The 25,721-nt window shown below is 38.0% G+C and overlaps 1 protein-coding gene across 2 annotated transcripts; it reads left to right on the top strand.

Annotated features, from left to right (window-relative positions):
• Window positions 1-790: 790 nt before the first annotated feature.
• Window positions 791-24,434, top strand: LOC135673764 (uncharacterized). 2 transcript variants are annotated; one of them, XM_065183035.1, is made up of 14 exons: window positions 791-947; window positions 1,218-1,515; window positions 3,812-4,050; window positions 4,498-4,654; window positions 6,188-6,265; window positions 6,477-6,551; window positions 7,351-7,470; window positions 16,223-16,384; window positions 17,230-17,755; window positions 17,830-17,986; window positions 18,294-18,403; window positions 19,526-19,638; window positions 22,607-22,967; window positions 23,862-24,434. In XM_065183035.1, the coding sequence occupies exons 2-14, from the start codon at window positions 1,219-1,221 to the stop codon at window positions 24,179-24,181; spliced, it is 2,715 nt and encodes a 904-aa protein (XP_065039107.1). In that variant the 5' UTR covers window positions 791-947; window position 1,218; the 3' UTR covers window positions 24,182-24,434. The 2 variants fall into 2 exon arrangements, with proteins under 2 accessions (XP_065039107.1, XP_065039108.1); XM_065183036.1 differs by having other exon boundaries at window positions 840-951.
• The last annotated feature ends 1,287 nt before the right edge of the window (window positions 24,435-25,721 follow it).

Raw genomic sequence — 25,721 nt, 5'->3', positions numbered from 1 at the left:
TATGAATATAAAATTAGATGTAGATCAATATGATTAGGACTTCTATAGTAATGATTGGATATGAGATATTATTTATCAATATTAAATATCAGGAAAATAAATTTATGCAAGATGCTTTTCAATGTTATAATCAAGGTGATTATTTTAGTGGTAGGAAACATAATTTACGATATCAAGATTTTGATCAAATATATCATATCTAAGACTCTTCTAAATCTGTTTTTTAGTTCAATATTCACTTTTTTTTTAGTCAATACACAACTTTATTCACTGAATATGTCTTCTAATTTAATAAAATTTAGTGAAAAATCATAAACCCGGTTTTTTCTTGGGTCTAATTGGTTCGAAGTTAATATAATATAACAATTGCATACAAAAAAAAAATCTAGAAATCTTTGGTATTTCATATTTGTGGTATTGAATTAATATATTTTTTCGAACATTACATATGTTTACTATATAATTTTATATTTGCGATAATGTTTTCGAAGTATGGTTTTCGTAGGTTTACCCATTATTTGACTACTTATCTAAAAATTCTGATTTGATTTTGATGAATATTGACTATCTTTAAAATGTTGACTGAATAATTTTTAGAATTAATATTATTTTCGTAATATTTATTATAATTTAATGAGAACAATTTATGGTATTTCATTTTTTGGCTTTTCCAAAGGAATTGGATTGCATTCAGCATATAATGTATGGAGGAGGGAGGATTATCACGTGTATGGCACGTGCTTATCCTCGTTTAACTGAGACCGAGTATTCCGATCATATAACCGGCATCATACCGTCCGTGGCCACCAGTTTAGGATAATAGATATTGTAAGGGTTGGACAGGATCCGAAGGCCTGACCTCGTTGACGAACGGGCATCACAGGCAACCTCGTGTTCTTCCGCTCTGATTCCATCTTGGTCTCGCCGATCGCACCCAAGCCGCTCCTGTGAGTAATCTTTCCTTCCCATCGTCTCTCGCGAGCGTTTTGGTGTACTCGATTGTTTCTTTTTCTTCGGATCTTTTTGGTCTTAACATCTTCCGCGTCTCTCGATCTCTAATCTTTGCTTCAGAAACCCTAAAATTTGCCTCATTGATTGCGTGAAGAGAAGAGTTTTTTTTTGGCTAATAACTAGAAATTGGAATTGATAGCCTCCTGATGTGTTTCAGATGATGTTTCTGGCATGCTGCTGATTCATTGTTTTATATAAACCTGTAGGATGCCGCGGATGACTGAGGCTTCTAAGCCACCTGCTTCTGATGAAACACTGCGTCCCACAGAACAAGGTGGGAAACCTGCAAGATCAGCTTTTCTATGGGTGGCCTTGTTTGTGCTCTTCCTGAATAGCTCTTGGGCTGTCTACCATTTTCAATTCGAGAGTCTACCTTTGCCTCTCGATGCTGAGCAAGCAGGCAAGCGTGGTTTCTCTGAAGTGTCGGCTTTGGAGCATGTCAAGTATTTGACCGAATTGGGTCCTCATCCCGTCGGTTCAGACGCTCTTGAGCTTGCAGTGCAGGTTCTTTTCTCATATGTTCTCGACAGTTGGTTACATCTTTGATTTGATATTGTAGCGAAGTGTTAATTTGCACAACTCATGATGTCTTCTAACAAAATGCTGTCTTAGACAGTATTATAGGAATAGTATCTTGTAAGATTATGTCAGTAATGTTGATTTGATTTTTTTTGGTTCGATTAAATTCAATGACTTTGTGCTTTATGTAAAATGGGTGGGCCAATAGTAGTTTTTTTTTCTTTTACTTTCTGTGCTGATGGAACAGCGGCAAGCAAATATGTGAATATTTGAAATGTGGAGTTTACAAAATCAAACTTTTTTTTTCCTGTGAAGGAAACAATGTATGTGTGTGGTGTTTGCTGGATTTATATTCTTCATTTGTCCATCTATCAGTGTCATGACAGCTTATAGGTTCGTATAGTGGAAGCCTAGGAACACGAGATTGATGTTTAGCAATGCTGATTTCTGTCTTTCAATATCATAACATTGTTAGCTCTTTCATGAATGAAAATGTATGTGCGTGTTTTGTGCAACTATTTTGCTTTAGAATATGGTGATAAAAAATTGTATGTGAAACCAATCATGTTTCACTAAATAAAGGATGATTCACTATATCTTCCACAGAATTATCTTAAGCTCAAGTTGTAGCTGGATTTGACAAGAAAAAAATGAGACTTAACATTTTCCATGATAAGCCTAGACTTTTTTCTCTGTTTTCTTTTTCTTTTGTGTATCCAAAGAAAGTAACCTGATAAGCAGAGGAATGATTCAGTATAAAACATTGCTTGATCAGACTATAGCAATGTAAGTATCACTATAGCATAGGATGCTACCCACGCATGAAAACTTTTTCTCGTATATTGACATATTCAAACTATACTTCATTGATCGAAACTTCTTTAAAAGTACCAAAAATTTTATAATAAACTCCATGAAAAAAATCAACAATTATAAAGTCAAATTTGTCGAACAAATGACACTTACTGTGTAACACTTACTGGCTAGGTCAATTTTTGTTCTGTTTAAGGTCATTTAACAACTAAAATGAGAAGGGAGGCTAATCAAACCATGTCAATGCTTATTGACCTGCATCCTACTAAGCTTGGTTTGTGTTGGAGCCCTTGAGGTTTTCCATGTTCATACTTATGAACTATGAAGTATGGAATGTTGTGGACCTTTGTTTTCCTGGCTTGTGATGGCATTGAAGGCCAATTGTTGAGCAATGTCATTGTTGTCTTGCTCGATGGTCATGAAACAGCATAGTATCTTAGAGGCTCATCCAAGTACTACACAAGTACACATGTGGATTTTTGCTAATGGTTGATTAATAAGAAGCTGTGTATATTGTTTGGAGGGGCCTCCATGGTAGAAGCTAAGAAGTTTCAAGCTTATGAAATAAACTTAGATGTTGTACTTAGTTAGAGCAACATTATTGAAGAAAGTGACGAACCAATCTTGATCACGTAGACATGTATGTCAAATGTCTCATGGATTGTGATCGGAGATGTTGGACAAGTAGTATGTAGAGTGGAAACCTGAACATTACTAAGTAATATGAACAGGTTTGCATATGACAAAAAGACATGTACAGGGAGATCCATGATTTTTAAGACAAGACTGTTGATATTTCTTATTTCTATGTTCATAGTATGGGATTGATCATTTGGTGTGAACATAAGGATGGCTCTATTCGGTATGGCTCTATTTAGGTGTCTATTCGGGCAGGGCCCTATTCAGTTGGCTCAGTCCAGGTGTCATCTCGGGTTCAGTTTTTCGGACATCAGAACTGGAACGAAAATATAAGCTGATATTAGGACTAAGATGAACCAAAATTGAACCGAAACTTTGGTTTCTGTTGTTCCACTGGTTGGCCAGCACTCACTCTCTCATCTGTTTCGTTTTACCACCTGGGGGTTCACACCACTGATGGTGGCAGGTGGTTGGCGGGATGGCAGAGGTCCAGCAAGGCACAGCAATCAGGGGAGTGATGGTTACGCAGCAGTTAAGGGAGTGTATTAAAGCGCCATAATTTAACGGTCATGCTTGTATTTGCTAATCATGGTTTGTACTGGAAATCAATACAGGCACTTCTATATTACTTATTTTGGGGTTTTTAATTGTTTAATTATGTAATGACGCCTAAAATTTGATGTTGTCATCATTGCATTAAACTTATAAAGAATTACAATGATATGGTTATGACTTCATATGCTGCCTATCTTCCTTCATTTCTGCATATCTGTCTTTTGTCATTTAGCCATGTGTTGATGGTAGGGCTTTATGTATTCTTCTCCAATAGTATGTTTTTGCAGCAACAGAGAAGATTCAGAAGACAGCTCATTGGGAGGTTGATGTTCAGGTGGATCTCTTCCATGCGGAGACTGCCGCAAATCATCTCTCCAAAGGTCTCTTCAAGGGGAAAACACTTGTATATTCAGATCTGAAGCATGTTGTCTTGAGAATCTTGCCTAAGTACCTGCCTGAAGCAGAAGATAATGTTATTCTGGTTTCCTCACACATTGACACAGTTTTCTCATCGTAAGCTTTTTATCTGTGTTTTTATGATACTATTTAGTTCTATAACAATATAACCTATCATGGCATGTTATCAAGCAATAGAAGAAACAAACTAATGAGATAGCAACATACTAACGAGATATACAAACACTAGAATTTTCATTCTTTGTGATCTCTGCAAAATGAATAAGGGATGTACCTAATTACCTATAACATACGAGTATTAGTTCATGCAATGCAACTTATAACAATTTAGTTCTAACTCTTCATGATGTCAGCACTATGATAAGTCACATTAGTTACTTGCCGACCGGGGAGGATTTCTCTTGCAATATCATAAGATTGTTTAATAATGTAAAAGGTACACCACAAAGAAAATGATTGTCTTATTTCCAGAATTTGAATATGTAGATTAATATCATTTGCTATATTTTTCCAATAGAAGGATCATTTCTTTTCTTTTTACAGGCAAGGAGCTGGTGACTGCAGCTCATGTGTGGGAGTTATGTTAGAACTTGCTCGAGGAATTGCTCAATGGGCTCATGGATTTAAGAATGGTGTCATTTTTCTTTTTAATACTGGAGAGGAAGAGGGCCTTAATGGAGCTCACAGCTTTATAACACAGGTTAGGAGAGAGCTCATTATATATCTGGATTAGGGATCTCATTCAAAAGAAGTGGAACATGATGTAATATTGTCATTGTTTGTTCCTTTGCAAGTGGTTCTTTTTTGGGTTTCCATGAACAAATTCCTCCATTTTTTTTAAATTTAAACCTGGCTTATAAGTGATGAATATCTTGGTGATAAGGAACCATCAGCCTCCTCAGATAGTCCTTAGATAAATCAAATATTATAAGAGATATTGTACATATAGTGAGTGATGTCGTGGAAGAAAATTGTGGAGAATAAATTTCGGTTAGTAAAGTGGAGTACAGCATTTTCATCTGAGTAGCATTTCCTTGGAAAATGAGAACACAGTTGACTTTCTTTTTCTTATATTCACCTATGCTAAAAATAGAGAAAAGATGTGCATAATAAATTGGGTTAATTAATAAATTATGACACTAACTCGTTTCAGCGATGTATGCAATTATAATACTTATTTATATTTTTGTAGTTAAAATTTGATTTTCCAAATTAAATGGAAAAATTATGTAGAGAATTCTTAAACTAAAGTAGTTTAATAAACCATTTTATAGGACAGTTGCATTACTAACATCAATTAATAACAACAGAGATCTGTAACGTAAGTGATCTTTACACTACAAGGTCCTTCGGTGAAAAAGATTCAGGATTCTAATTTCTAAGTGTTGATTGATGTATGGTATGAAGTAAACTACAAGGTGCTCAGCCAGGCGTTGGTTTATGTATGTGTTCTATCTGCAACAACACATTGATCTTTAACTCTATAACATTGGTATGTAAAATGGAAGTTTCTTTTTCTTTCCTATAAAATATATTCCTACTAAACGTGAAGGCCTTTACGTTTCTGATCCTTACTGACTTTGTTTAGGCATAAGGCTCTATGTCAAATTATTGGTTGCATGTGCACGAAGCCAAGTTTTAGCGGCAAAGTACATGCCTGCATGAACAGTCTGGAATGATTGCAACATGGAATCCCTTATATAGTGCACCTATAAAACATCATTAATATCTGCTTTGGGCTACTCTCATTCCACTCTACTTTCTTTTCTGTTTAGCAAATAAATTATAGCCAAATGTTTGGTTTTGATATATGTATCTGTTGTTGGCATGAATCAGCATGGGCTTTAGTGCTAGACTAATGAAGTGGTGTCACATTCTTACTGCTACAATCACTGGAAAGATGCATGCCGACTTGATCTTGTTGCAGCATGCAATCCTTGAGCAAGTGCAGCCGCAAGACATCGTTAATATCTTTCTATTCGTGATTTTAAATTTTTATAATCTGAATTCTAGCCTTCTTGTTGCTTTAAGTTTCACCAAAAGGCCATTGGCATGCATGAGTAACTCTTTACAAGCAAAATAAAATTTTGTTACTGAAGAAAACTTGTGAAGCTGAATAATCTTATGCTTGATGTTTTTTTGAAAGGTGAACATTTTAATAAAATTACTTTTCTTTTCTTTAAGAGAAAGTTTATTAGTCCTTCATAATAAGATCTATGTATTATTCTTTCAGCATCCATGGAGGAGCACCATTAGATTTGTAGTAGATCTGGAAGCTATGGGGATTGGTGGAAAATCCATTGTTTTTCAGGTTTTGTACACACAATGACTCTTATTGTGCTGTTATTGAATAGAATATGATTCCTTTTCTTAGCTGATATATATGGATTTAAGCTTCTATTGCTTCATTTTATTTCTTTGTTCCTCTTCTACTCAGCGTCTAGGGTTATTCCTCTCCAATCTCCTTCGTAGCTTGTTATCTGTTCAGTTGTTTACTGAATGAAACCTGTACTCATCTACAGGGTGGTTCAGTGCCATGGGCTCTTGAAACTTATGCCAAGGTCTCAAAGTACCCATCTGGTCTAGTTATTGCACAGGTCAGGATTTTGTTTTTGCTGAGTTGTAAATATGTCATCATCATTTTATCTTCTTTCTTTTCTGCACCTGATCTCTTGTTCTACGTTAAAATTACACAATTTCCTTTCACTTTGATATCACCATGATAGGTCAATTGGGAAAAATTGAGAAGTTGGATTGCTTTAATGAATTGAATGATCTGACTTTGAAATCCAAATTGCATCCGGGAGACAATGGGAGGGGAAAGAGAGAGCACATGAATTATAAAAAAACTGTAAAAAAAATAGAAAATGATAGGTTACCAGGTGGTAGGCTTACCATCGGGTGCACCTGGTTTTAATTATTAATTAGGGTGGTATGCTTGGTAATGTGACTATGATTGATGGTTTTGAACTTAAGTCAGGCGAAGACTGGCTGTCCGTGTACTAATTCACACTCGAACCAGCAAATACCAGGCCGTACCGACAAGATGACTGGTTTTGAACTTTAAATAGAAGCATGTTTGTTATTCAATTTAACATAGTATTTGATATTTCAGGTCATGCAAATTGACAGGTGTGGAAGTAACAGAACTTCCATAGGAATGTTCTAACACCGCACATAAGAACCTTGAATAAATAGAATAGAAGCTACCACGATAAACATACGATAATAGTTCACATGAAAAATGTGATGCTTTATGATATATATTCTCTAGGCATATATATTAACTGCCCTTTAGTTGTTTTTGCTTTACCTAGTCTGAGTGTTTCTTTCATGCACGTTATCATCTTGCAGTTGCATTTTTTTATAATTTGAGTTCAAGTTGTTGATCTGCAGGATCTCTTTCATTCTGGTGCAATACAATCTGCTACAGACTTTCAGGTGTATGAAGAAGTTGGCGGTCTTTCTGGACTTGATTTTGCATATACAGATGCTACTGCTATTTACCATACAAAGGTATGTTTCTTGGTCCTCAAAATCTTGGTCTGCAGTCCAGTAAACAGAATGTTTATTCCCTTTTAGTGGTATAGCATGTGCATTTGTCAATTAACTTCTATGATGTTAATTTTTGAAATATGCTTAGGGTGACTTTTTATATGTCAGAGCTAGCTAAAGATCCTTGTCTGTAGACTCTGTACCTGTTGTATAATTTGCTTATTACTCATGATGGTTGGTCTGCTACACATTATCATTACTTTCTAGAACGGTAGCTTCTAGATGTTGATAGCATTTACAAACATAATGTGGCTATCCATGGGAGCTGCGGTATAAGTCACATGTATAATGCTTATGAAGTTGCTTATTATGAGTTTGACACGTGAAGCTTGTTTTCATATCACTGTGATTTAAAAGGAACATATAGTAGATTCAACTAGATTAACAGCATGATTTGATTTTTGTGTCTCTATTATGTACCACACGTAGCATGAGACTTCTATTCTTTGGTTTCCTTCAGAGGAAGTTCTTCTCAGGATTCTTTAGTCAAGAGACCCTTGGGAACATTAGCTCCTATATAACTTTTAAAGTGAGCCTTCAGGCCAGAACTTCCAGCGATATATTTTCAGTCAATATTGGGCAAGGATTATTAATATTCATAAATGATTGAATTTATGAATAATGTAGTAACAGTAAATAATGTAGTTCGTGTAGTACAACATGACTCTTTGTAACATGATTAATGTTATCTCAGATTTACTTTTGATTATGGCAGACCAAATGTTGTTAGGAATTGTACCCAGACAAAGTAGCCGTACCAAAGGTTTTAAATACTAGTCACTGATGATCTCAACCACCAATTGGACAATACAGTGCTAAGATCCTAGACAGTATGTCAGGATGCACCACTTGATATTGCCAAAAAATTAATTAAGAAGTAAAATAGAGTGGTATACCAAGTGGTACTTAGTTGCATGTTCACTGACGATTCATTGGTCGTACTGGTATATACCAGTCAGTATGTACCGGTTTGATTGGCACTTTAAACTGATAACACCCATCTCTATTAGATGACTTATGATGACATCAGCAATGGCATTTCCAAAGATTAAAGCTTCAACTGTATTGGTCTGGTACAAATAAGACTTTATCAGTCTGATGGCCGATCAGTACATGGACTGGGCAATTTTTCCTGATCCAGAATTTAGCTGTCTGATAAGCTTATCACATTGAGCTTAGTAGATGATAAGCTGACTGATATCTAAATGTACCAGGTGACAAGCCTATATTTCGATATTGGTACCTATCTTACCTTTTTAACCTTGTCTACTTTTTCTCTCTTTTGCTTTAATTCTTCTCCTTCCACTCAATTTCCCTGCTGCTGCCACTCTTCTTCCACTCCACATCACCATGTCACCATCTTCTCATCACATGGTTTTGTATCATATCTTAACCTCCTTCGCCTCCTCTCCTCTATGGTTTGTCATGCTGATCTGTATCGGGTGATATAGACCAGGGTCTGTCGTACCGTACCATACCAACGTTTCGACCTGGGCTCGGTATCGGTACGGTACGGTGTACTGCTCGGTACACTCAGGTGTACCGAGCACAGTGCTACAGTGCGGACCGGTACCGGGCTGTAACGGACAAACTTCTAAACAAGATGTTGGATGTAATGCTTATGTCTGTCCGTTGTCTTTTGGCATGTTCATGCCTTGTATAGCAGGTAGAGGGGCGGCCGAAGGCTTATAAGTCCCATTTTAGTTGGGTTGGTGGCCTCTTTAGGCTTGTAAATAAAGGTTGTGTCATGTGGACACGTTCGAGAGCTTTTCGGTCTGTAATGGACCATTTTACCCTTTGTTGTGCAACTATTCAGAGCTTATAAAGTCTGTTTGTAATTTGCATTGTCTATGAAGTGTTTTTCGGACATGTTTGCTTGTGGATCCCGATTGAGGCGTTCTTTTTAACCCGTTCTCTCTTTTGTTGGTCCTAAGGGACAATGGGAGGCTTCGGGGAGGCTGACCTTTGCGGACGGACGCGCGAGGGTGCCGCACGCCTTAGGCAAAACCAGCTAAGGTCGTGACAATATGGTATCAGAGCGGGACAAGCACTCGTAGAAACACTTGACATGCAAACGTGGGGGACCTAGCGGGGCTGCGTTGAGGGCAGTCAGCACACGCGCGACCGTTTGAGGGAAAACGGGCATGGAGATGTAGGGAAAAGAGTCGCTCAGAGGAGCGGGCATCTAACATTGGCATTTTGAGGAATGGCCAACCCTTCGCGCAAGAGGCACCACGAGAACAGGCAAGCTTGGAAGAATTCGGAGCGCACAAAGGTTGGGATGGCTGAGTTTGAGCTACGGCTCAACGTTGACAACTATACTTGATGGTGCTCTAGGCAAGCGAGGCGCTTGGCAAGAATGAGACCATCCAAGGTGGAATGAGTTGCTCAACGATCAAAAGAGTTATGCAAAGCTCACAGAGGTGAGGGGAATTGCTAACTCGAAGAATTTGGTACTCATGCATGGGCTTGTATGCGGACGATGGAATGTTCGTGGCCATCCCAAGGCGACCGAGACTTGGCGCCATGGAGCATTGAAACTTTCTCTTCGGCAAGCGAAGGATACGTCCGGAGGAGGCTGAAATGTGCAACGAGTTCAGCATGTTGCTAGGCCTTGAGGGGTGCAGCGGTGGTTGTATTGACGTGGAGGCGCAATCTAGCAAGTGCGTCTGCAGGAGGCAGAACAATGCACAGTTTGTTCAGCAGATCGGAGTAGTCCAAGGGGATGGTGGTCTCCGAAACGAAGAGAGATGTTGCTCCAACGGGACAGTTATCCAGGAGGGATAAGTCTCGGCACTCCAGAGGGAGACTCATGTGAGACGGACTTCACATGTTGAGGAGGAGTACCTCACAAACAACAACTTCACGAAGCTCGATGGATTGAGCAAGCGGCGAGGAGTTGTCGCTTGATCTCGCTCGAGAGAATGCATTGGTGGATGCATTGCGAGATCAAGTGGGGGAGCAACCTGAAGCAACTTAAATGAAGGCACACTTAGAGTCGATATGGAGATCGGACTCAAGGGAGGGCTGACCCGTGGAATGGAGGGCGCAAGGGCCACCATCGACTCAATGCAAAAACGAGGAGCGGAGCAACTTGGGTGTAACTTGGCGAAGTACCCAAGCCGCCTGAAGGGAGCCAACAGAGAAGTTGGAACATGGAGCAGAAGCACAGTGCTTTCCTTAGACAGAGGTCAAAGACATGAACTCTTGCAGAGGCAAGGGTAGGATCATGTTGTTCCATGGGTCCTTCATTCTGACGGAGCGGACTCATCTTGCATGGTGCCAAAGACGAAGGGAGCTTCTGGGCACATGCACCTTATCTCGGAGGAGCATTTGATGGAGGAACTAAGGCGACTCAATTTGCGGAGGCGAAGTTGGGTTCAGAAGGCCTTAGCACGGGGCAAGAGGACGCAGAGGCGGGTACTCTTGAAGAATATGCCACAGTGTTGCCATTTGAGTTGCTGTGAAGGAAGCAGTGCGCAGCGGAGATTGTGCTGGTAGGGGCAGAGGCCCAGGATCCAGACAATGGTGCACAGATTACAGTGAAGTCGGTGGACTTCGAGAGCTACTAGGCGACGGATTGTCCTAGAGCAGTGCTTCATCTAGGTGTGACCCAGGAGTGGGTGGATGAAGGTCGATTGCCAAAGGAGCGAACAAAATCGAAGGTGGAAGAGACCCTGCGATGCATTGGCAGAAGCCATACATGGAGGGTTCACAATTCGAGTTTATTCCACAAGGATCAGAATGCAATGGAGATGTCACCAGGAGGCGACATGGTGCAGCGGATCGTGGTGGAACAGTTCGTGGCAATGCGATACACACAATCTGTCCCGTGAGGGATGAGATCATATGGAGGTATGATCGGGAGCTACTGGAAGCTCCACTTCGGTGAACAACACGACGGCAAGAAGGGCTATGGATTCAAGGAGTGAAGGCCATGGTACCGCAGAGGCGGGTCTTCCGGGCGTGCATCGAATTTTGCATCGGATGAAAACCTTGGTCATCAGCATATGGGGGCTGGGTTCCACCAAGGGAAAAGTTCGAATGCAAGTACCAATGAGTTCCATGGGAGGGACTTGATCATGCAGAGGTATGATCGAAGCAGCTGGAGAGTTGGACTGCTCCAGAGCTCATATTCGCTTAAGGGAGCCCGACAAGTCAAGAGGACAAGGTCGAGTAAGCGAACGTTGCTACCAAGGAAGCTAAGGAGAACAGAATCGGTGCAAACTCTACAACGTGATGGCAGAGGCCATGCATGTGAGTTGCAGTCTGTCTTTCCATCGACCAAACAGACTGCTTGGAGAACACAGAGGTGTTGAAGTAGGGGGTCAAAAGGGGCGAGGAAGCGACGACGAGTCCAGAGGGACTTAGCTACCCAAAATCAAGCATCAGTTAGAATGGAGGTGGACTCAGAGGAGTGCCACGGAGACATCTCTACTGATTGTGAAGAAAAGGGATACAGAGGCGAGGCGACGGATAGTAGGGCCATGGGCATGGCAGCGCCGTGGTACCGCAGAGGCGGGACTTCCGTGCAAGTCATTGATCCCTTGCTCTCATGGAGGGAGAGCGCTTGGTCGTGAAAGGGGCCGAGGAGGTGGAGCATGCAGAGGCAATCTCCAAGTACCGAGACAAGGCTGAAGGGCAGAGGCCAAGAAACTTCGTAAGACCGGTGTCAACAAGTTTCTCATCAAGATAGCCGTAAGTGAAGGACTTCGGGTCATGCAAGAGTGCACGACCAAGGAACGAAGCAGGCAGTACGCGGTGCTGTACCTTTGCTACTCAGTGGAGTAGGCGGTAGGGTTGATGGAGAAGACGGTACAATCCCAAAGGCGACCTCATCTATCAGAGAATTACTCCAAGTTGGGGTGGAAAACTTCCCGCATTCCAGAAGTTCGATGGCATTGAGAAGGTGAATCACAGTAGCCAACTCAACGCAAGGAGTGCAAACACTTCAAGTGCTTCAGAAGTGTGAGCAAAGAGCAGGCGAAGACTAGTAACCAGCTCGATGCATGAAGTACAACCTCGAGGAGGTGGGCGAAATCAAAGTAACCTTTGCCTTCTCAACTCTTAAGAGAATGGGCGAAACCGAGTACCCCAGTTCTCTTATCTATCCAGCAGAGGAGCTCTGCACAAGTTCAAAGACCCTTCGAAGATAATGGAAGACAATAGTTGTCAAATCCTCACCAACGGTGATCAGTGCTACTGAGAGTAGATCGTCCGCTTCATTTCCCAACGAAATGCCAATCGAAAGCGGAAGTGATGCGAAACTACTTGGATGTGACAACTAACTGAAAGAAGAGTCAATGAGCAAATTTTGTGGAGGAAGGACCCAAAACTTCAGAAGTTTGCGAGGCGATGCTCGTTAAAGCTCCAACAAGCATCCACCCAGTTCAAGCAGCATGTGGAAATTTTGAGAGACTGGCGCAGAAAAGATGGTCTTTTCCTTCATTTGGTGGATCCGCAAGAATCGACAAGGATCAACACAACTCAGCCAAACCCCCCAACAGAGTCAGAGTCATTGGTGAGTTGTAGCAGCATGGCGGATAAAAGGGTCGACTACTCAAAAACAGCAGCGTAGAGCAGCTGGGAGCCAGGAGGCGCATTGCAGCTGGAGCGGAAGATTGAAGACTCAGCAAAGGCGAAGAGTTGCAGTGTTCACAAAGGCTTCGACGAGGACGTCGAAGGGATAAGTGGGGGAGAATGTAACGGACAAACTTCTAAACAAGATGTTGGATGTAATGCTTATGTCTGTCCGTTGTCTTTTGGCATGTTCATGCCTTGTATAGCAGGTAGAGGGGCGGCCGAAGGCTTATAAGTCCCATTTTAGTTGGGTTGGTGGCCTCTTTAGGCTTGTAAATAAAGGTTGTGTCATGTGGACACGTTCGAGAGCTTTTCGGTCTGTAATGGACCATTTTACCCTTTGTTGTGCAACTATTCAGAGCTTATAAAGTCTGTTTGTAATTTGCATTGTCTATGAAGTGTTTTTCGGACATGTTTGCTTGTGGATCCCGATTGAGGCGTTCTTTTTAACCCGTTCTCTCTTTTGTTGGTCCTAAGGGACAATGGGAGGCTTCGGGGAGGCTGACCTTTGCGGACGGACGCGCGAGGGTGCCGCACGCCTTAGGCAAAACCAGCTAAGGTCGTGACAGGGCGGTACGATCCGGTATGGCAGACCTTGGTATAGACAGTACGTACTGGTCCGATAAGGGACCGACACGTGGACTGCCCTGTACTGGGCATTCCATAACAAGGGACCTCGTATTACTCGATATGCGGTTTGTATTAGCCATAATGGTCGAAATCCGACCATTATTGACATGTATCGATTGGTAACGATCGAATTTCAATTGATACCGATTAGTGGCTGGGATTCGTTGAATTCAAACGGTCCATTTGATCGTTTGAACGAGATTGAAGGGTTTTTAAACCCTTTCTACACCCCATTATCTTCCCTTTGCACTCTCTCTAACTCATCTTCTCAGAGTTTCTACTCTGATCGATCTTATGATATAGAGCAGTAGATCAATGGCAAAAGTAAAAGTTCTGACATTCTCGATACTCCGCACCATTACGTGCCATAATCGTACTTGCTTGAGGAGCCGTCTCAGAAACATGTAGTTCACGACAATCAAACTACGACTATCATTATATTGATGCACCAATGACATACGGTGTATCAGTATACTGTGTCGAGGGATCAATTTTGGGATTGAGTTTGACAAATACATCAAATTGATATACAAATATATAGGATCGAAGACTCCGATCCATCGCTCGTGGAGTCCCGTCGTTATTTTTGGTGGTAGAACTAGGTATATCCATCGATCGATTACTTGATTCCCTTGAATATTAAGGTTTAAGTTGTTTAACAAATAATATAACAATTCAAATCATTTTTTTAAAAATAATTCAATATTAACGGAAGGACAATCCAGAGCATACCACAAAGGTACTTAAAATCCGAAAAAGATATGTGTCATTATTCTTTCCTAACTTAGATTATTTTTGCTAAAATTATACTAAATTTATATTTATTTTCAACTTAAAAATTCTAATATAATTTTTTTTTCTATTTTTTAAGGAATTTTGGAGCTATTTTTGATCATTTTTTCGTGGCGTCACTATGCCTCGCCATATCAACACACGATAAGTTGGTATGAAGTGGTATGTACCATACCGTTGGCCGGCCGGTACACTAGTACGGGCCGGTAAGATGAACCTTGCTCTTCTCTTTCTTTCACTCTATTTGTAGTGGTTCAGCCGATACCAACTCGTATTGATCCACTGTAAACTGTATGGTACATGTACCATACTTGTTTGGCTGCTGAATGGTATTGGTACCCAACTGAGATTTTAATATTTGTTCATGCCATGAAATAAATTTGACTTGCTAGTTGCAGAGTAAGATGCAACTTCACTGGAAATATGTGGGTCTAATGGTAAGTAGCATCATAGTTGCCTCCACTGTCACTAATACAATATAAAGTCTAGATGTCAGCACCAGTTATTTCTACTTGGGTTTGATTTTCTTTTTTTTTTTATTTACTACCTACCATGAAACTAGGAGCATGATATTTGATGTTGTACAATATAACATGTGGTTGCATTTGCGGTATTTAGGTCGTTTTATAGTTCAATTATTTGAACAATTAAATAATTGCTATTTCGATTCTTGCCTTTTATGTTTCACTTGACTTATAGTCAGTCTGATAGAAGGTTCAATTTTTCGACAAAGGAACTTCAGCTATTCATTGAGTACAATTATTGCATTTTCACAAGCAAACTTGTCAAATGAACTTTGTCTTCTTCTTTTTCATTTTGCAATTTCTTTTGGCAACTAATTGATTTGATCATGCTGTTATTACTTTGTAGAGTAAGTATGATTAGTATTTGAAATCATTATCTTAACATATTCGTATTTAGGTCAAATTGGTCTGGGCTACAATACAAAGTGGTTGAACACTAATGCCATTTAAAAATTTAACCTGCTATGTATTGGGTCAACTCACATATATGAAATCTGACTCTTTTATCTCTTAGCAGTGTGTGACTAATCCTCACTCCTGTTTCACACATGTATTTTCTTTCATAACTTCTTCCTCTTGCATGTGTGGTTTGATCATCTTCCCCTTACCCTTTAAGGCTTAACATGTTCATGTGTAATTCAATCATGTTCCTTTACTTTTTGAGGGTTGACTTGTAATCATGAGAAGGTGGTTCACTTGTTTGCATCACTTGTTGCAGGCTTGCAGCACAGCCCCTCTTTAATTTCACATAGTTTATATTAAACTTTGACCCAAGTTTTGATCTTCAATCCAGACACAGTGATTGCCAATTGGCTTTGCTCATGTAATATATCATTTGGATTACTGAGTTCTGATGCCATGTTGAGATTTTTTAAGCATTGGAGTCTTGGTGGAACTTCCATTGGAGTTATCAAATATACTAATGTAGTTATATTATTTGACACAGGAGCTGAAGCACCTTGTGCATTTAGAGTCTAATCCCAAACTTTATGTTCATAAAAAAGGTATCACAACTTATGTTAGTGGAATTGGTACTAGGATTATAAAAATAATAGACCTTCTTTCTCTGTAGTCCATGTAATTAGGATTAGTGTATTGGACCATTTTTATCTTTTACCAATAGTCTAGGGTAATATTTTTCAATTCAAATATGAGTTACTGATATTTTTCTGTAACAATCTATGCAGAATGACAAATTGAAGCTTTTGAAGCCAGGATCTCTTCAACATCTGGGAGAAAACATGCTGGCATTTCTAATTCAATCTGCTATGTCAACAAATCTCCAAAATAAAATGGAAGTGAAAAAGGATGGCATTGTTCAAAGCCAATCTATCTTTTTTGATATCCTGGTACGGTAATTATTACTTAAAGCTTCCTGTAAATTCATGCACATTGAGTGATTTTCCAGCCTTTAACCTAATTTATCTAAAGAATGATCTATTTGGTTGGTCCTTTTAGTGTTGGTCTTGCAGTTTCTCATTAATGGCTCACTTCCCTAACAGTCCTCCATGTACTAGTGAACCAAGAAAATGAAAGGTCCTCTATATACTAGATAACATTTTAACATTTTGTTTTGGGATGTCTTTTGATGTATATCGAATGAAAGCTTATTTTGTTAGTATAGCCATGAAAACTTTTAGTTAAACTGTCAATTGGAAATACTCAGAAAGACAGTTGTCACTTGTCACTCTTTTTAAAAACTCAGGGTCTTGTACTCTTTGAACATTTGTCATATGTGCATCTCTTAAAGTATCTGAAGTTCTGAATAATCAGTGACAAGGGGTATTTTTGGTATGCTTGTCGGATGCTTTGTGAATGCTTCTTCGAAGGAATTTTTCCTTGAGTGTTGATCTTCTGATGACAGTCAAGATGGAGATTTCACAATAAATACATTTGTTTTGGAAGCTTTGTTTAAGAATGGGTAAACACCAGTTCAACTTATATTCAAAATGATTAGGCTCTGATTCTAGTTGCTCTGTGTGGTAAAGACTAAAGATGACAAAAGTATGTCTCTTATGAGATTTATAAACCTTTTTATTGATAATTCATTTTTGATATAAAATTTATATTTATCTCTTATGCCAAAATGTTTTAAATTAAGTCACATTTGATCATCTTGAACATTGGTGTGTTTGGGGTTACGTAATTTTCATATTTCTAATTAATTTGATACTTAAATTGGAAAACTCTGTAGGGTACATACATGGTTGTCTACTCGCAACGACTTGCAACAATGCTGCATAACTCAGTGATATTGCAATCACTTCTTATATGGACAACATCTCTTATTATGGGTGGCTATCATGGTGCTATGACATTTGGATTATCGTGTTTTTGCATTTTGCTCATGTGGATTTGTTCTCTAAGCTTATCAATAATGGTTTCTTTTCTCATACCCTTGATTTCCACCTCACCTGTACCATATATTGCAAACCCATGGTTAGTTATTGGCTTATTCGGCGCACCTGCAGTACTTGGGGCATTGACTGGTCAACATCTGGGCTTTCTTTGCATCAGTAGGTATTTGAGATGCACTTTTTCCAAAAGAGTGCCTACAGTAGCATCCAACACTCTGGAAAATTTAATAAAGTTGGAGACTGAAAGGTGGCTTTTCAAAGCTGGTTTTATTCAGTGGCTAATACTTCTTATAATTGGCAACTTCTACAAGGTTGGGTCCTCCTTTGTGGCCCTTGTTTGGTTAGTTCCACCAGCTTTTGCTTGTAAGTCTAAGAACTCTTAAGCCCCTTAAACTTATATTATTCACTGTATTTACATATTGTCTTTGTTTTCTTAGATGGTTTGATGGAAGCAACATTATCCCCATTACGATCACCAAAGCAGCTCAAAATTGTGACACTGATTTTGGGTTTAGCAATGCCTATTCTGTTCTCTTCTGGGATGATGATTCGATTGGTTGGCATATTAGTTGGAATCATTGTCCGGTCAGAAAGGTAAAATTTCAACATCCCTTTCTTTAGGAGTATTTTCTTTAAAAGAATTATAGTGTGTTGGTATGTCAGCATGGATCTGACCTATACCGGTCTGGCTATGGTGTTATCTATGTTTGGTACACAAAATTGAATTCCTTGGTTTCAACTGGATATCTGTCTCTTGGATTCCTTTTCTTTCTATTCTGAATTAATTATAATAACATTGGAACACTTCTTTGTTATATACTTTTTGAATCTTCTCTCACTCTTATAAACAATCTTCTCTCACTCTTATAAATGTTTTAATTGTCTTATGATTGACATGCAGGAACCCAGGTAGCAGACCTGACTGGCTTGGCAATGTCATAGTTGCTGTATTTGTTTCAGCAATTGTTTGTCTTATGCTGGTATACCTTCTTTCATATATTCATCTCTCAGGTAGTTATTTATCTTTCTTAGTTCTAATTGCATAAACTATGATTTCTATTCTTCTCCTGCATAAAATTATCATGCAGAGGACTTCTCTTGGACCTTATTTGCTTACCTTTTTTGTTACTACCTTGTTGACATTCACGGTTAACCTTGCAATCAGCTTTAACAATTAAATGATTGATATATTTTATTATCTTTTCAGGTAGCAGATAAATAGGGACTATACATTCATCTTCAACAAATTAACTGATTGATATGTTGTATTATCTATATTCAGACAACAGATAGATGAGGACTATACATTCAGCTTTAACAATTGAATTATGTTTTATTATTTTTTAAGCCAACAGATAGATAGGGGCTATCCAAACTAATTTCACTAACTGAAAGTTACATGATGGAAAGAAAATGAGCAGTAAGAAAAGGCAGCAACAAAAAGCTACAGCCCAGCAGGCATCACACAACAATTTACAACACAAGATTTATAAGGTACAGAAAAGAAAGTGAAATGTTTAACGTTGTCTTTGGATTTCCAACTTTTAAGCAGTAGATCAGTAGATCTAATGAGAGCCTTAGCATTAGTGACCTGGTCTTTAAAAGTTTTTGTATTCTTAGCTTCTCAGATCAACCAAGGTATCATCATGGCTAAGCTATCCCAAGTTAATCTTGATGCGCAAGAAATGAATTGTCAGAGGAGATGAAATCTTAAGCAAGGCTTCTCTTCCACACTTAATAGTTCAAACTTAAAACTGCACTTCAACAAAATGTATCCTGTTGATTCCACAGAGCAAGCCAGGCTGGCTAGGATGGCTTAGTCAGCTGTCTCTTCTTGAATAGCTCACTGAAATAAATTTGGTTATCTAGCAAGACACTTAAACATTTAATTTTACTTTGGTTTTTGATAATTCCGAACCTTTCTATGATATCGCCAAACTAAGTTCAGCATAATTCAAGAATCAGTGGATGAGAGAGACAGTTATGTTCATAACTAGTTTGAGTCATTTTTAAATTTACACTTCCAGTACTATACCGACAAAGACTAAATGGCACTATAGCATACAAACTACTTTTGTGGTGGTTCTGAACTTGTTTTGCAAACATGGACTTAATTATGAAGACTATATGTAGGTGCAAAAGGACCAATGATCTTTTCAATGCTTATGCTGCTTGCCCTTGCACTGGCTGCAGTATCAACTGGCATTCTCCCAACGTTTACAGAAGACATTTCTCGGGCTGTCACAGTAAGCTACTTTCTGTGCATTTTTATTCACTTTGGGTTTTCAATGGTCATGATGATTAACCCTTACGCTATGCTTGCTTGATTGGATCCTATTAATGATGTTGGTTTAACCTTTATCTTGTTGATGTATGAAATTTAAACAAAGTAGACAAGGGGTATATTTTTTATAACAAGCAAAGGGAAACTGTGAAAACTAACTTCACAATTTTTTTGCTCGTTTAAACCCTATACAACAAAAGTTTGGTATTTCATTTGTCTGGCTTACATAGAAGGAATCTTGTATTTCTTTCTTTTGGCATAAACACATTGCTGAAGTTGTATTATGACTATTCTGGCTTTCAGCATTATCTAATTAAATGATAATAGCAACAAACAAGCCATAATATTTCAACTACATGGGGTTGACTATTTGGTTCTTTTCTCTCTATTAAGCTTTGTAGAAACTAGAAAGTAATATCCTTAGTTAATTCAAAAGTATCAAATATCTATTTTACGTTGTCTGTTTGGCTAAACAAACAAATCAATGTAAACTAGCACTAAATACTTCAATCTCTTTTCTTACGTAGCCCCAAAACTTTTGTTTAGAGCTTATCATAGTTCATATTTAAACCCACTGCTCTCTGATTACTTACACATTTTAGTTTTAATTTTTTTAAGAAAATTGAAAAATACATATATAGATAAATGACTATTGTTTCTCATCGGTTTGGCAAGACATGACATATTCTAATAAGAAGTTTGTTAAGTCTTTGCACCTGTAGCCGATCATTAGTGTAAATCCTACTTAGAACCAAAATGAGCCCTAACCTCTGGAGGAAATTGTATCCTTCCATATATGTAAAAGAATTTTCTAGAAAATTAGTTAAAAAATCCTGTGTCTACAAGCTCTTATGTTCATGTTTAAGTAAATCAATCTTTTTTCCTTCTCTAAAGATAAACAGTATAAAGAATAGTGAGTAATGAGGCAAGATTTTTGACGTCTTTTTTCATTTTAATTTTTGAAGTATTGAAAATCCGAGCCATTGTGAACTTTCTAATTATTAGGTTCACATAAATGACATCTTTACCAGCTAAACCATCTTGTGCATTTTCTGTATTTCCATCTAAAATTTCCTTGCCAGACTGTCTAACTTGAGGGAAGCACCATAACCAATCTCTAGAAGGGTAGTGCTTCTCACGCTATTAGGCTTATCTTTTAGAAGCTCAAAATACAGTTCTTCCTAGTTGAAATATAATGTCAATTGTTTGCATGAATATATTACAGAGGTTTGAATTAGGCTTTCAATTTGATTTTGTGCTTTAGATTTGCTCTAACCAAGCTTGGTTACATAAAAGATTACTGTTTATTAATATACTCATGTTCATCCTTTTAAAGTTATTTCATTTAAGCTCTTGAACTGTGCGACACTTTGAGTTTGATAAAAAATTATTTGGGATTAGTTTATAGTGAAGCATGAACAAATCTAAGCTTAGTCAAGGATGATTCGATGTCATCCTAAATTATCAATCTCTAAGTATGCTGTTATGATTATGTGTGAGCTGCTAGAGTAAAGACTTGATGATACAAAAATATTTCAAGCAAGGTTCTTAATCTCTTACCGTAATGGCGTTTCAAGCTTTGCTCGATATGGTAAGGTACAGGTATACCGAGCGGTATGCCAGGGTGTACTGCTTGGTATATATATATATATATATATATATATATATATATATATATATATATATAATATAATATAATATAATATAATATAATATAATGTAAAAATATAAAAAAGGAGGCGCACGTTGCCTCCTTTTCTTCTCCTCATCTGCGGCGTTCGGCGAAGGTGTCGAAGGCTGCATATGTCTCCGAAGAATGCGGCGAAGGCCTCATGCGTCTTCGGCCTTCAGCGAATAACGCGGCGAAGAAGAAGCCAAGCCATCGCCTCTCTGTTACCTCTTGGATCGGGATCGTTGAGGGAGGGCGGCGCCGAATCGGGAAGTGTCATGGTTCTCTCGATTCTCCCTCTTCTTCAAGCGCCTTCTCCCTCTTCTTCCTCAACGCTTCTTATTCCCTCTCTGTAGCCAGGCTGATACCGCCCGGTAGCGGGCGGCGATAGTCGAAATCGATTGTTATCAACCTGTTCGGGCGATACAACCTTGTATTGGACGCCCCGTTTCGGACGATACGGGGCTAGATCAATGGTACTGCCGGGTAGTGAGCGGTCCGTGTATCGGTCCTTGATTTCAAGTATTAGTGTGAGGCTAACTTTTTCTTAATCCTAGACTTTTTTTGGTGTGTGAAATATTAGAAAGGAGTAAAGGGTACTTTGTGAGAAGAATGAAATAGAATTAGGTTCTTAAGCTGATTTCTTTGGAGGAACACTCCAGTGGCATCACTATAGGTTCTCTACTCTTTAAGGTCAATGTCAAATCCACTTGTCTAGGAGTTACCATGACACTATAAACACCAACAAGAAGTGACCATCAATGCCATTTACAAAGAGACTACAAAAGCTGGTTTTATTTTAAAATTAAAAGCCCTTTAAATTGCTAGGAAAATATAATGTTATTTTCTTTCATATTCTGATCAACTGATGCACTGTGGTCAACCCAAGGATTGTTGTTGTATGACACGGGGTCTGCCAACATCATTTTTAGTGCATTATGCTCTAATACCATGCCCATTGACTCACTGTTATGCCAGTATTCACATGCCAAAAATTAGCTCAGCCATGTATTGGCACCTCTACCACAGTTCAGAATGACACATGCTGATACTATCTCAAGTCTTTTCATCTATACGATGAGTCAGCATGACAAGAGTATTCTGTTTTTAACTAATTGTTAACTTCCACCTAGCATTACAGTACTTATCTTCTTCTTTTTGGATAAGTTCAACTGTAGGACAACCTAGTAGAATAAAATATTCCTTTTCACTTGTGCAACTTGTAGTTATCACTTTTCTGCTAATTGTGATTATGTGTCAGGTTGTGCATGTAGTGAAGACAAAAGGAAACTCTGAAAATCAGGATGCATCATCTTTCATTTCCTTATCTTCTTTGACTCCTGGAAAGTTGACAGAGGAAGTGAAGAATTTTAAGGATGAAGAATTCACTTGTGGACGGAATAAAACTATTGATTTTGTTTCTTTTACTGTGAAATATGGCTGTTGGAGTTCCAAGGATTCGGGAAGTGGATGGAGTAAATCAGACATTCCCATAGTCCATGTTGAACATGATTCTATTGCATCAGGAGCCAGAAAAACAGGAATATTTATTGACACCAAAATTTCAAAACGCTGGTCGCTTGCAATCAATAGAGAAGAAATCAGAGACTTCACATTTGAAGGTAAGGAGCAGTTTAATAGAGGCCAGTAGCATCAGCTAAGTCTTTCTGATTGGGGTATAAAATAGTTTATACTGATACTTGTGCTTTCAAAGGCTTTGCCAAATCTGTTATATAATTCTTTGGAAGATAAAATGAGCAAAACACTATATATTTTATATGATCATACTAGATTTTTTGTATTATTACATCGAAAAAATGGATATCAAACTTGGTATATTGAATGGTTTTTCAACGTGAACCACTTGGTATCATGGGAAAAAAACAAAAGAAGAAAAAAAAGAAATACCAACCAGTGCCGGCCTATATGGCATGGTATGTTTGGTCGGATCAATAAAATACCAGTCAATATGGATCGGCCCAACAAGCATTTGAAACCTTGATATTAGATTTTTACAGTTTAGCATAAAGTCCTGAGCTCGAATTCCACCTTCGCCACTTATCATTTGAAAAAAAAAATCTTGATATTAGATCAGTTTGCATTAGAATGTAAGTTATCGACACATCTCTTGCTGAGTTTATTTCCAAAAGTGTAATTTTTTTAATCTTTGTTTGCAGCAGTTTATTTTTATTTCTTGAGCAATTTGCTACATGTGAGTATGATCTTTCATGGAAATACCAGCTCTTTATTTTCTTGTTATTGACGAACTTTTACAGTAGATGAACAATAACAGAGACACTGTTTATCCTTTATTCTTATGTGACCTGACAACTCAGAAGGAACCCTATGAAGAATCCATCTTAGATGACTATTTATCTCGCTCTACCTATATTAGCACCTTCAATCTGTAACATCTACTTTATTGTATGGTGAAAGGATTAAGCAGTTCAGATAGTTATGTTCTCAATCAACTGTATTTGCATCACTAACTGCTGTGGAAATGCGTGCATGAACAGCTGACTCAGAAGAACTGGTACCACTTGGCGACAAGAGTGAGGTTGATGGATGGCATTTTATCCAGTTTTCTGGTGGAAAGAATTCTCCGACAAAATTCCGTTTGAATCTCTTCTGGTTGAGCAACACGACACATCAATCACAAAAATCATATGAATCAGGAGCCTCTCCTCTGCTCTTGAAACTCCGAACCGACGTGAGCAAAATCACACCAGAAGTCGAGAGCGTTCTCGAGAAACTTCCACCTTGGTGTTCTCTTTTTGGTAAATCCACTTCACCCTATCCTTTGGCATTCTTGACTACACTCCCAGTTCAATTCTAGATACTGCCTGGATATGATAAATGCCTTCCAGAGGCTTAATGGGATATTATTTTCTTGGTTATTCAAAATCAAATTAGTCGAAAGTTATATCTGGAAATACTTTTGTATCTAGATCACAGAACTACAAAATTTTACCGTTTGAATCGAAATCGTAAGTATGTGTCTGTTATCTTTGAAGAAAATGTTGAATAGAACAAGCTGATGTTTGTCTTGTTTTGCAAGTGTTGATTTCCATAGTGATTATTCTCTGTGAGCTTAAGTATCTCAAACATCATTATATATGTCATATGGTGTGGAAGGATAAAGCTTGCCATTATGGTGCCTAATTAATGGTGAGTTGGTGCACGCATACCAACATAGTATGAGTTCACCTTTGGCAATCACATTCTAGCTCAAAGGTTGATGGTCGCTTCGACGCAGGAAGAGTTGCAAGAAACCTTCGCATTTGCTTCTGTATCTCTTCTCCTAAAATTAATATGTCAATTGAGCAGAAAAATTTGGGTTAATCATTGATCCGATCATAATCAATCAAATGGCTGCCTTCTTGACGCATAGAGTTTTATATAGGAGGAGGCGTGTTTTCTTAATTATTTTAGGATAATTTATCTAAAAATTCTCACTAGTTTGTTTTTTTGGTGTTATTTTACCAAGAATTTATCAGTGTTTTCTTAAAATTCTAGTTTTACCTTCATATTTCAATCATTCTTTTTTTAATTTCTCGAACCGATTCGAGTCAATCGAGGATCTTTCCTCTTTCACTGAGGAGAAGATGGAACAATCAATGGTATAGTTATCCATTTACAAAAAAGATGACCCTCCAGTAAATTCTCAATACATGATGGACACCATCCCATAAAAAATAATTAGTAGAGAATCTTTTAAGACATATATAGATATATATATATATATATATATATATATATATATATATATATCTATCAAAATATTAATGCTATACACATGTATCCTTTCAAGTATTTAAATCCTTCTATACGTAACTGATGTTACCATTTCGCCTGTAAAGTCTTAAGTCATCACTTACAAACTGTGGTTACCAGTGAGCTTTAAAAAGTAAAATTTGAAATGCCTAAAACACCCTTCTATTATTCTTAATCGAAGGGATTCCTACAAATTTTTATTAATTTATAGGATTAAATGTAGCATTTTTTTCCAGGAAAATTAGCAATATTACTCTTTATGTTATTTTTTGAATTTTGTATATATATATATATATCCTTAAATTTAGAGGGATATATATATATATATATATATATATATATATATATATAAAAGATAAAATATTCTATAGTGAAAAAATCTTGACTCTAATAGGACCTAATAAATAGGGGAAGTCATCTGTCACAAACAAACCCTCTATGGATGGCTTTGAAAATAATTGAGATGGGTGACAAATTTTATGATCCCTTCCTACCATTCCAAAGGGTACTATTGATGTGCCAATGAGAATTGATTCCAACTCTTATTATCATTTTTATGGTAAGGATGATGACTCCAGTGAACAATTTCTTTTCAAGCTGCA

The sequence above is a fragment of the Musa acuminata genome, chromosome BXJ1-5 (genome assembly GCF_036884655.1).
Source record: "Musa acuminata AAA Group cultivar baxijiao chromosome BXJ1-5, Cavendish_Baxijiao_AAA, whole genome shotgun sequence".
Taxonomy (NCBI): Eukaryota; Viridiplantae; Streptophyta; class Magnoliopsida; order Zingiberales; family Musaceae; genus Musa; species Musa acuminata.
Note: the sequence above shows the minus strand (reverse complement) of the source record. Positions and strands in the feature narration are given on the sequence as shown.